The 12843-nt window shown below is 50.8% G+C and overlaps 1 protein-coding gene across 4 annotated transcripts in view; it reads right to left on the bottom strand.

Annotated features, from left to right (window-relative positions):
• Window positions 1-12843, bottom strand: part of WHRN (whirlin) — an 89464-nt gene that overhangs the window by 60498 nt on the left and 16123 nt on the right. For all 4 annotated transcript variants that reach the window (XM_061200042.1, XM_061200044.1, XM_061200045.1 and 1 more), the window contains exon 2: window positions 5829-6047. In XM_061200042.1, coding sequence (XP_061056025.1) covers window positions 5829-6047 — 219 coding nt within the window. The remainder of the gene's footprint in view (window positions 1-5828; window positions 6048-12843) is intronic.

The following is a 12843-nucleotide window of genomic DNA, read 5'->3' as shown; positions in this document are numbered from 1 at the left end:
AGTGAGGCTGGCTGAGGACAGAGTGGCAGCTCCCGCCTCAAACCCGGATGGACCCTTCCTGCAGGCTGTGCTGCTGGGGCATGGAACAAGCCAGGCCTGGCCTGGGGGCCTCACACCAAGGCTCCAGCCCAGTTCACTTGGTGGCGTGGGTCAGTCCCTCCCCCATTCCCACCCCCACCTGGTCTCTCCAGCTCCGGGACATGAAGATTCTGGGGGGAGAGAGCAGACAGGAACCCAGGAGCACACAGACGGCTGTGGTCCCCGCCTTTGAATACTAAGGATGAAAACAAACCCCACTGCCTGCCAGTCACTTCCCCATAAATCCTTCACATGGGAATAAAACGGAGTCTTCATCCCAGGACTGTAATAACAGACCTATCAAGAGCAGGGTATCTGCTTCCATCACCTGCTGGAAACTCCACAAGCACCTGGCAGGAAACAAAACTCACCTATGGGAAAGGGCACTAAGCTGTGAGAGGCAGCCTGGCACAGTGAAAAGAATACCATTCCCACCAATAATAAGAATGTAATGATAACTCACTAAATCAACTGGTTACTGAACGTATTGAGTCTTTCCTAGATCCCAGGCACTGTGCTCAGCACTTTACATCCCTTACTTCGTTGAGTCCTCTTTCCTCCTCTATGGTTTCTCTTATTATCCCCATTTCCCAGGTGAGGAAAGTGAGGCCAGAGAGGTGAAATGACATGGCCAAGGTCAAACAGCTGGCAAAGCCCAGGCATTGAATCAGCTCACTGCACTGCCTCCCACAGGCCTGAGTTCGCATCCTGGTTCTGCCCTTTACTCCTGGGCAACCCTGGGGCAGGGCCTGTTGCTTTTCTGATCTTCAGTTTCTCCATGAGTGAAATGAGAATTGCACAGCTTATCCGGGGCAGGCACTGCCATCCCCCTTCCCACCTTCCTCTAGAACGCCAACCCTGTCCAGGAAGCAGCATGAGCAGCCTCAGGAGATGACATCAATAAACATTTGGGGACAAAAAAGATATGAAAGGTACCTAGCACCTAGGAAGCATTGGATAAATGATGGTTGTTACTGCAATGAATTACTATGCCCCAGGCACTATCCTCTGTGCACATGATTTATTGATTCTTGAAACAGCCCCATACAGCCGCTAGGACCATCCCCAAACCATGGCTAGGGAAGCTTAAGTGACTCACCCAAGGTTAAGTGACTCACCCAAGGTCACACAGTCAGGGAGTTCTGATACCAAGTGCAATACTGTGATTTATACTAAGAAATATATATTTTGTCTTTGTCTTCGTTCCTGGCACTGAGCTCCTGAAACCTTTGTAAATTCCTAAGTGATAAGACCACTAGAAGCATCTTTTATTCTAATGAGGTGACTCTGATTGGCCTCCTGGAGGGTGGTTGGTCACCAGAAAGACCAAGCCATGATTAGAAGCTTGGAATTTTCAGCCCCATCCCAATTTCTCCAGAGAGGGAAGAGGGGCTGGAAGTGGAGTTAATAACTGATCATGCACGGGACTTCCCTGGTGGTCCGGTGGTAAAGAATCCACCTTGCAATGCAGGGGACGCGGGTTCGATCCCGGGTCAGGGATCCCACAGGCTGCAGGTAGCAACTAAGATCCCACATGCCGCGGGTAGCAACTAAGCCTGCGTGCCACAACTACTGAGCTCGCGCGCCTCAACTAGAGAGAGAAAACCCACACACCACAACTAGAGAGAAGCCCACGTGCCACAATGAAGAGTCCGCGCACCACATCGAAGATCCCGCGTGCCGCAACTAAGACCCGACGCGGCCAAAAAAATAAATAAAATTTTTAAAAAAATTGATCATGCCTACATGATGAAGGCTCCATAAAAATCCCAATAGTATGGGGTTCAGAGAGCTTCTGGGTCAGTGAACAGGTGGAGGCATGGGGAGAGTGGTGCACCTGGAGGGGGCATGGAAGCTCTGCGCCCCTTCCCACATAACCTGCCCTACACAGCCCTTCCATCTGGATGTTCATCTGTATCCTTTACCGTATCCTTTTCTAATAAACTGGTGCACAGTAAGTAAACTGTTTTCCTGAGTTCTGTGAGTCACTTTAGCAAATTAATCAAAGCTGAGACGGGGTCAGGGGAACCTCTGAGTTACAGCCGATCAGTCAGAAGCACAGGTGATAACCTGACTTGCAACTGGTATCTGAAGTGGGGACAGGTAGGGGGCTGTTTCATGGGACTGAGTCCTTAACCTGTGGGACTGGACACTCTCTCCAGGTAGACAGTGTCAGAATTGAGTTAAATTGTAAGACATCCAGCTGGTGTCGCAGAGAATTGCTTGGTGGGAAAACCCCCCAAACATCTGGTGTCAGAAGCACTGTGAGTGTGATGGTAAAGGAGAAACACAGGAGGAGAACCGTAGGTTTTTCTTCAGAGCTGGTCCCAAAGCCTCCTCGCCTTCCATTCCCAGCTGGGTCCCAGCCTGAGCTAAGGGGCAGACCCCACCTTATCTCTGTGGCTGCTGAAGGCATGAGCCTGGGGGAGCAGCCGCTGCTGCAGAGGGTCTGCCTGCTCAGCCCGGAGCGGGGCCGTGGGACCGAGAAACCACTGAGACTTGCTCACTTGCTCATGAGCCAGTGACCCTGGCAGGGGGCAGGAGGGGACTTTGAGCCCTGCATTTTAATTCAGTCATTCATGTAATAAATACTCACTGAGCACCTCCACTGTGCCAGGCACTGATCCAGGCACTTTGGGCGTACCAGGGCACAGAACCAAGAGCCTTACACAGTGGTGGGGAGAGGAGGCCCTACCACTGTCTCCATGTTATAGAAGAGGAGATTCAGGCTCAGAGAGGTTATGTAACTTATCCAAGGTCACACAGCTGGCAAGTGGTGGAGCCAGGACTTGAACCCAGGCAGCCTGGTTCCAGTGTCTTACTCTCCCTGCCACGCTGACACCACCTATCTAACTCCCACAACAGATCTGTTCCAGTTTTTTCATACAGAGGCTACATCTGTACTATAGAGGCTGGGGGTTAGCCCAGAATGGGAAGCTGGAACACTGAACAACTCTGCACCCTATTTGCCTCTGACGATGTGATGGTGACTTGAGAGCAGACAGGCCTGATTCCCAGAGGCGCTACCTGTGTCCTTCCCTTCTGTTCCTTCCTTCAGCCTCATGGGATGGTTCTCACACTTCAGTGTGGAGAAGGGCATTCCTAGCAAGGGCTGCAAAAGCAGAACCAGCTTCAGTGGACAGATTAGGCGGTTTTCAAGGGTAATTTTGCTACATGTGATTTTTACATCATTATTGCCCTGAGAACTCATTTCCCTAGAAGGTGTGTTCCCACTGGGGTTGAGGTTAGGATTTTTGAAGTTTGGCACGGGAAGTCTGGGAGTCTGGTCATGGCTATCTGGAATATTAGCTGAGACCAGGCTGCTGGAGAGAAGAGAATCAGGCCAGGGGGCCAGAAGTGAGGGCTCCAGAGACCTTTCCCCCATGCCTTTCCTCAACAGGAAAACGGGGGCTCCATGTTGTATCAGCAAAAGGAGGAATGGGGTGGGGGGGGGTGTAGAAGCTTCAGCCTGGAGCTATAAAATCTGTGAAGGCTTCTCTGGTGTGGTTCAGGGTATTTCCTGCCTCCTGAGGTATCTGGGTCCTCCCTGGAGCATGATTCCCTCAGCCTTTGCCTTCTACATTCCTGTATACGTTACTCTAAGACTCCCAGAGCGCACCTTACATCCTCCCAATCCTCCCACCCACTCAATTCCAGTGGCAGGGTCCTTCTCTCTAAGACTTGAAGATGCCATGCTCATTCCCACCTCAGGGCCTTTGCACATGCTGTCCTTGCTGCCTGGCATTTGCAGTGCTCAGAATGGTACGTGGCGGCTCCATCTTCCCCTCTCAGTCTCAGCTCAGAAGTCATCTCCTCAGAGAGGTTTTCCCTGCCCACCTCATCTGAAGCAGAGCCTCCCTTCCCATCACTCTCTAACCCCCTTCCTGATTTTATTTCCTTCCATCAATCTTCACCACCTTAATTATCTTGCTCATTTATGCTCATTTCTGGATTTTTGTCTCACGCCTCCTACGACTTCCAAACTCACTGGAAGCTTCCCCAGAGCAAGGCTTCATGTCTCTTGTCCATTTCTCCATTCCCACCACCCATAACAGCGTCGGGCATAGGTGCTCACTAAGTGTGGGCTGACTCGCTCAATGGGTCCTAGTTGCCGCAGTGTCCCCTGAATGTCGGATTTTGCATCTGTAAAATGTGCATAAGGACACCTACCCCATGGGGAAGCCACGAGGATTCAGTGAGATGCTGTAAGCACAGAGCCAGCACATGGTGAGCTCTTACTATTCTAAGTTCATGCCCTATACAGGGAAGAGCTTGAGAAAAAGATAAAGCAAGTTCTCTACCCACCCTGGAAGGCTGGCCTTGAAAATGACTCAATGCCACAGGCTGTGCTGCTTTGTCAAGATGGCCAGAGAGCAACATTGCCTGGCGGGGAGGGGGATATGAGCCCACCTCTGCAACCCTGGCCACCTTGAAGAAGCCCAGGCAGGCTCTGACAGTGTATACGAACTGGCTACCCCACTGCCTCTTGCCTGGCACAGAAGCCCCCGCCATCTCTGCCGCTTCCTGCATATCGACATTTGAGCAAAGAACACAAAACCCATTAAATAAATGTTATGGTCTTATGGACAGGAAAAGAGAGCTGAGGAAAGAGTCTCCAGAGGGAAGGCGGTTGGCTCAGAGCCCCAAGCTGTGTCAAGGTCTTAAAACACCAGAGACCAAAGTCATGGTCATGCATTGACCATGGTCATGGTCACACCAAAGTCATGCTTACAGGAATGACTTTCTTGGTCCCAGGAGCAACCATAGGGTGCAATGCAAACAGCACCTGGAGTGAACCTTAAACACCAGGGGGACCATCTCTCAAGTCCTTTCTAAAGAAACAGTCATGGTCTTGGGAGGAAGGCTCTGTAGGGGGCATCTATTGATGCCCCTGGCCGTCTTCTTCAGGTTACAACACCCCATGGTGCTTTGGGCTACAACCCCTCCTCCACCAGCCACAGTCTTGGTGTTTCTGTCAATCAAAGGGCACCTCCCTGCCAGCCAATCAGGTGCTCCCTCCCTGGAATATGAATCTTGAGGGGAAGGATGCAGAGAACAGAAACCATGGGGATCCCTTTCTTCCTGGAGACTGCACCCCGAGTCCCTCAGCTTCAATTCTGGGGCTGCCCACACCCTTTCAGTAAATTCTGACTTTGTGGAAGGTGACCAGGACCGGTTTCTGGTTTCTGTTCCTTACAACCTGAGACCCACACTGCAAAAGGTGCCCTGTGGAGCCTGGAGTCCTGGCAGCTGCCTGTGGCCATGCGCCTGGGTCTGGACCACTGAGAAGTTATATCATCTCTAGCGTAAATCATCCGAGCTTTCTCTCTTCCTCTTTCCACTCTAGGGGCTCCCGGGGGACTAGACTTCAACCATAAGGGGGCGGTATCCCAGAGGATGGCAGACGGAGAGCAGAGCTGCCCCATCAGCCTAGACGGTCCCCTTTACTCTGCTATGGGAGGGGCAGATAATCTAGCTTATTTAAATCACGGTATTTGGGCTCTTGTTGCAGCAGCTTAGCGTGAATTATGGTATGTGGCGCATAGGTTAAAACGAAAAGAAGACCCTTCAGTTGGGACTTGAGGGAGAGACGAAGGCCAGAGCCCCTACAGGCCGACCCCCTTCTTCCAGCCTCTAAGAAACTTCCCTATTCTGGGTTTGGCAAGGAGAATGTGGTCTTGATGGCCAGCCCCCCATTCCCAGCCCTCCACCTCCAGGAGTCCCGGCGAGGCCAAGGCCCAGAGGCTCACCTTTTTCTCATCCCCGCCTTGCAGGAGGTGTAGGGCGCTCCTCCGGTCACCCTCGTGCTGCCGCAGGGTGCTGCCATGGGGTTGGGGCAGGCCCGAGGGCGGAGAGATGCTGCGGCCTTGGGGGTCTACCCAGGTGTAGATATGGTTGGTGACGTAGCCGCCAGGGATGCGCCCCGCTGAGTACACCGACAGCACCAGCTTCTTGGAGCCCTTGAGAGCCTAGAGAGAGAGAGGGAGAGACACGAGTTAGCAGGAAAGGGAACGGTGAGGGATTATCCAGAACTTGCTTCCTCTCAGACCCCGCACATGGAGTAGGAGACCAGCTCCTAAGTGTCTTCCCTTTACTAGCCCTCAGTTTTGTCCTATGGAAATGAGGACGTCTGTCTCACCCCACTCCGGCCCCCATCTTGAAGTAGTCCAAACACATGGAATAGGACCTCTCAGCACACCTGTGCAGAGCAGAGTTAACCGAGCAGGCCTACAACTGCAGCCTTACGAGGGCCTGCTGGGCGGGCCTCTGGGCACTTGGATTCTGAGTGTTCCCACCATTCCCTAACTAATAAGGGCAGCTCGCCGTGCCTGGATTATTTGTGCAAACCATGTGGGGGTCTGGGATGTGGGTACAGACAGAGGTGCCTACCTCTGGTGCTGAGTCTCTAACGAGCATCCCCGGTAGACAACATTTCACACATGTTGTTACAACTCAGTGCTGGAGGAATCAAGCCCATCCCGTGTGACTGCGCGGAGACAGGACTCAGATGCTTCTGCCTGGTTTCCTGCAGACTTTGCCTCACGTGCTGCTCCTGTGCTCACTGTGCTGTGCAGCCTTTTGCTGTAACAAATCTTAGCCACAAGCACAATCATATGCCGAACCCATGAGCCCTTATGGAAACTGGGGGTGGCCTTGGTGACCCCGAGAAATTACTAGACAAGAGAGTCAAGAGATAAAAATACTGATACTAATGGTAGCTTAACAATGATAAAGGGCCTGTATATATGAAACACGCGGCTCTGTACCTGATGTGCTTTATCTCCTGAAATCCTCATGGAATCCAATTTAGTGGGAGAGGGATTCCATGATTTAGTGGAAGAAAACGAGGGACATGACCTGCCCGCACGGCTAGTACGGGGTTCCTTTCGTACAGCAACTAATTTTGAGTGTGGATACCACCTTGACTCCACACTTTCTAGTCTGGGGATGGAACAGCCACAGGGAGAGGTGAACCCAAACTCTGAGCCCTGGGAGCGGCCATGCTGCTTTCCCATGATGCACCTGTACTGACATGAAGCCCTTTATTCAGGGAGACGGTCACTTAGCACTGGGATTAACAGCAAACATACCCCTAAACCTGGGACTTCTGAGCCAATGACAGATAGTACCTGCACATGGGAAAATTCACGCTGCCGTTAAAATCGCATTTTACAATCATTACAGAGTATTTGTAATGCCATGGATGTGTGATACATTTTAATGTTAAGTGCGGTCAAAAGGATATAAATCCTGTCTTACAGTGTGATCTCAGTTATGTTAAGAGAAAAATTACACAGGAAAAAAAAATGAAACTGAGGAGTAACGTGCCAAGATGCCAGCAGTGCTTCTCTCGGGGTGGCAGAATTCTGGGTGATGATTATTTTGTCCTTCTTGTTTCTCAATATTTTCCAAATGTTCCAGAATGAAGGTATATTGCGTTCAATGACAGAAAACAGCAATATACATAAAAGGGTAGGGAGGCACTTAGCTATCTGAATCTGTGGAGCGCTGGGTTCTACTGACCCCCCCAGTTCTCCTGGCAGACAAAAGGGACCAAGGGTGGGGCTTTCAAAGACAGTGGGGAGCCCTGGCTGGGCGGGGCTGCCAGACAAGGACACTGGGCCACAGGACTGGACACTCTGACATCTGAACCTCTTCCAGAGGAGGACAGGCAAGCTGGAGTGACCCTCAATTCCACAGCTTAATGCCAGTCTCGGGTGGAGGGATAACGAGAGGATGGCAGCTCTCCAAAATCCTGCTTGTGAAAAAGATTTCTGAGAAGATGAGCAGAGAAAGATTGTACAGTGTTCTTTTCACATTCCCTGGGACTTCCCTGACAGAACAGTTGGGAAAATAAAACCTCTGTGAAGCTTGAGATGCAGGATGGAGGAAGCCGTAGACCAAGTGGGCTTCTGCCAGAACTCAGGGCACGGGCACCATCCGCAGAAGCCACTGCAGCCGCTGAGCGGTCTTCCTGACCCTTCTGCCCTGCCCCCTGCTCCCTCCTCCGTGAAGGCGCTGCTGCGGCTCTGATGCTGCTCCAACTGGCCTGCCTCTTCTTTGCTCCCTTCCCTGGACAGACAGTGAGTCTGAGCTCCATCACTCATCAACAAGGGCTGACTGAGCCTACTGTGTGCCGGGCCTGAAGAGAGCAAAGTGGGCATATCCTCATGGCACCTGCAGCCTGGAGAGAGACAAGGCTCTGTCAGGCGCACAGTAGGTCCTCAGAAAAACCTGGTTGCCCTGACTGGATGAGAAAGCACATATATGGCCTCCAAAGGAACCACAGCATGCACAGGCATCATGCTGCAGCCACCTTCCTCATCTGATCCGGAAGGCTGCGCTGGAATTAGGAACGGGGAAGGCAAGTGGAAAGAATGGACGTTGTGGATTTGGGCAGAACTGGATTTAAGTCGCTTCTGTCACTTGTAGGTCAGGAGCCCTGGGGCCGGCTGCTTCCTCTCTGAAAGCAGCACATGTGGGATGCAGACACTGCCCACCTCTCAGGACTGCATGGGTTAAATGAAACAGTGTGCTTGAGGGCCGGGCCTCTGCACACAGTGGGGGGTCAGCAGGTAGCAGAGCCCACTTGCCTCTCCTCCCAGGAGTGTCCACATTGAGAAGGGAAACCAGGCACAGATAAGCATTGTCCAAGGAGTTAAAAAAAAAAAAAAAAAAAAAAGGTGTCTGAGAGAATGAAAACCAACGCACAGTGCATGATTTGTATTCTGTGTCGCTGGCATTAGTGGCATTCTCTTGGTCAGTTCTATAAATAGGCAAGCAGCAACCTTGAGAACGGAGAGGATGTTAATGACCTTGATGAGAACACCACGGAGAGCTGGCACCGGAGAGGGCCTGGGAGGTCACTGAGTCTCCCAAGTGCTGCCCGTCCCCAGTGTGGTACAGAAGGGGACACTGGCAACCCGAGATGGGGAGGGACTGAGAGGGTAAAGCCCAGACACAGGAGGCCAGCCCTGGACAAGCCTCTTCGCCTCTGCACCTCAGTTTCCCCATCACAAGCCTGTGGGACCAGAAAATCTGACGGCCACTCAAGCCTAGACCATTCTGGAACCTCTGATATTGGCTCTTTGGGGGGGGTAAATATGGGCTTTCATTGGGTCTTGGAGAGCACGAATATCATCATCCACTGCATCATCATCCATCTTTATTTTCCTGGCAAAACTGAAGAAAAAAACGAGATTCCTGAGACAGCACTTTCCACATCCAAGCAGGCTCTGGGAATATGGTCTTGGTGCCGTGGCCATTAGAACCCCGAGGGAAGGTCTCCATCCACTGTGCTTTGACTAAACCTTGTGTGTCACGCAGGGAAGGCGAGGAGGAGGGGATGGTCTAGGAATTCAGTTTCTACTTTCTCATTGCCTTCTTGTCTCCTTTTTTTTTACAAACAACCGCTTGCTTATTTTAAAAGGTGTCACTGAACGGAGGGGTTAATTCCTAAAAAGAGCTGGCTGGTGCTTTCTTGCCCTGACAACCCTTCCACCTGCCTTCCCCACTTACTCACCATTGCTACCTTGATCCCCGAGGCTCAGGCCATCTGGAGGATAGTGTGCTTAGGTGCCCGAGCCATTCATTTCACAGAACTGGTGGCTTCTCTCACTGGTGAGCCTCAGTAGCAAGCAGCCCTATGCAGTAGGGTAAACTAGAAAGAACTCTGGCTGTGAAACCGAGACCCAGGCATGTCCCTGTTGTGCCACTGTCCTGCTGGGTGGTCGGGGGCTACGTCCTCCTCTTGCTGGGCCTCGGTTTTGCCAACTGGCAATGAACGGGTTGGAATCCCTGATTGCTAAGGTCCTGCCCCAAGTTAAACTTCAATGTCCTCTGGTTCATTGCTGTATTTAGAAGAAAAGAAGTTGCTATCAGGTCCCTGAACCAGATCTTGAACCTGGAGGCTCTGAGGTTCCAGATCAATTGGGAGGGACCAAAAGGGTTTAAGAAAACTCCAGAAGGGCAGATGGAGCATCTCAGGTGTTGCAGGATGCACACCCCAACTCAGCACTATCATGGGCAGCAGAGGGACCTTCAAAGGGACCTGAGGGTTGGGGGGACACACTCCAATGGGACTCCCACTGTGTTTCCCTGCTCTTTGTAGGCAGCTGCTTATGTGCGGTAAATCACATCCAAAAGCTACCCTAAAGCAGCCTGCGTGCTCTGCCTGTGACTGTTGGTGACTGTCAGCCACACCCCTCTCCTGCTGCAGCAACCTGCAGCATCAGCCAGTCTCCTGAATCAACTGCTTATAAGCTGTGCCACCTCACACAAGTTACCAAACCTCTCTGTTCATCTGTTTCCCTCCTGTAAAATGAAGATCTCTTTTCTACTCTCTCTTTAGGTAGAGGAACCCTATTAGCACAGTGCCTGATACTTTTAAGAATTCAATGAGCTAAGGCTAAAAAAAAATCCCATGAGATCTAGGGAAAGTCCACTGCAAGCAAGAGCCGTCACCAGAGTCCTCTGCTCCCCTGCGTGTTATCACATTTACTGATGAAACTCGACCGAGGGGCTTACCAGCATTCCACCAGGTCAGAACACGGAAATCTCGATCTGACCCGGCGGATGGCATGGCTAAGATACGACCCATCACCAGATGACTACTCAGATTGCGTGCTATGATTGTAGAAATGTAAATTATATGTGTATGTCTTCAAACTTAATAACTTGCTACTTGGATTAATGCTCTCAGGAGGCAGCTCTTCAGAGCTGACTCCGACACCCCAAACCCACAGTCTGGGCGATAGAATTCTCTGCTCAGCAGAGGACTGAGAAATAGACTGGAGACGGCTACAGTGTGAAGGGACTGGGGGGCGGGGTGTTAGCACGGCAGATGCACACACGCTCCCGTGTTCAAAAACATGCACCAAAGTGCAAGCACAAGGGCACAAGACCATTAGACTATTGTCTGGAGGGGCAGGTACAAAAGAAGTGTTTCAGAAAAGTCTCGAGTAAGGACATATAATGGCGAGTCATCCAGCTTATTTCAGGGCAAGGTTTTCTCTTCTGGGGAACAGATCACTCAAACTCAGGAAGGGGAGCTGGTCTAAGGCCCAGGTTAGTGATGGGGAAGAGAGGGAAGGATGGTGCTACCTTGCTCCTCCTGAACCCACCTTGCCTAGTTGGGCTTTGGGTTCAGACTCACTGGGCACCAATCCTGGCTCTGAGGTGGACCTGCTGTGTGGCACAGAGCAAATAACCTAACCTCTCTGTGCCTGTTTCTGCATTTAAAATGCAACTGTTGTAAGGATTATTCAGATAATGTAAACTACTTATATAGTACATAGCACAGAGTAGGTACTAAATGCGCACGAATTCCCTTCCTAAGTCTGCCAGCTTCTTCTCCCAAACAAAAGCCCTAGAAATTCTCTAAACCTCCCATCTGCAAGGATACAAATACATGAGCAACTCTAGCCCCTCCCTCCCAACTTTCCTCCTCTTCAGAAACGTCCTTCTTTCCTTTAATCCACACTTCCTCATATCAGCCCCGCCTTTGACACTCAGCCCCTTTCCCACCACCTCCAGGAAGCCTTCCTAGATAGTGAGTGTCTCCCCTTCTCGGAGAGCACCCAGCACACTTGTTTTTGTTGCCATCTATACTATAGCCTCTGCATCACCTTCATATATTCTGTCTCTAAGACTACAAGACAAGTTCCTTAAGGCACAATGCATGTTCTGTTTTCTTTATACCCTCCCCCTGCTCCTTCTCCTTCATTCACTTACCCATTCATTCATTTCATTCATTTGCTCATTCATTCAAGATATTCACTGGGCTTTCGAGATGCCAGGCAGCCCTCAGGAATTTGTTCAAATGAGGCCACAGAAAGAGCAGTGCACTAGCCTGGGGCTCAGGCAGCCCTGGGTCACCAATTCCATGCTTCTGCACACTCACGTGAGCATACACACCTCAGACACACGTGGAATTCGGAGAGAAAAGCAGAAGAGGGAATGGTTAAGAGCCGCAGCTCTGAAGCAGGGCTGCAAGGATTCCCATCCCGGCTCTGCTACCCGCCGATGGCAACCCCAGGCAAGTTACTTAGCCAGTCTGTACCCCAGTTTCCCAGGCATAAGACGGGATAATAGTATTATCTCACAGGGCAGTGGTGAGGATTAAATTAGTTAATATACATAAAGTGTTTAGTGACTGGAAGATAGGCAAGAGGTACAGAAGGGTTAGGTGTTATTATTATAGAGATCCCAGAGTAGAAGTCTCAATTCACCATCCATGGTAACCACACACAGCTACGTTCTGATGTCTGTCCTTCCCGACTTCTTGTGTGCATTTTACAAACACGTGGATGTTCACACACAAAATTATTGTTGTCTGAGGTTTACACAGGTTGACTCATACTTAAGATTTCATTGATATCTTTCTTTTTTTTCAGCTAAAAAATGTATTTTGAAGCTCCTTCCTCAAAAGATCACCTTTTCCAACACTACATGGCATTCCCTGGCAGAGATGCACAACCACTGAATTCCCACTCCCCTGTTGCTGGACATTTATGTTGCTTCTCATTTTTGCCAGCACGAGCAATCTGCGATAACATACTTTTACGTGCATCTTGGAGCACACGTGCATCTAATTCTCTACACCAGAGAAAAGTGAAATCCCAGAGGCAGTGGGCTGTCTTTTTTTCATATGCAACCCTGTCCCTCTCTGTGTAGTTCCTATAACTACCTGCAGGGGGCAGCACTGTGAAACCTGGACCTATAGGAGGCCTGAATGCCCCCCATCTATGGGCGCCGTGGATGGGA

This window comes from Eubalaena glacialis, chromosome 9, assembly GCF_028564815.1.
Source record: "Eubalaena glacialis isolate mEubGla1 chromosome 9, mEubGla1.1.hap2.+ XY, whole genome shotgun sequence".
NCBI classification, from domain to species: domain Eukaryota; kingdom Metazoa; phylum Chordata; class Mammalia; order Artiodactyla; family Balaenidae; genus Eubalaena; species Eubalaena glacialis.
This window is presented reverse-complemented; position numbering and strand designations above follow the sequence as displayed.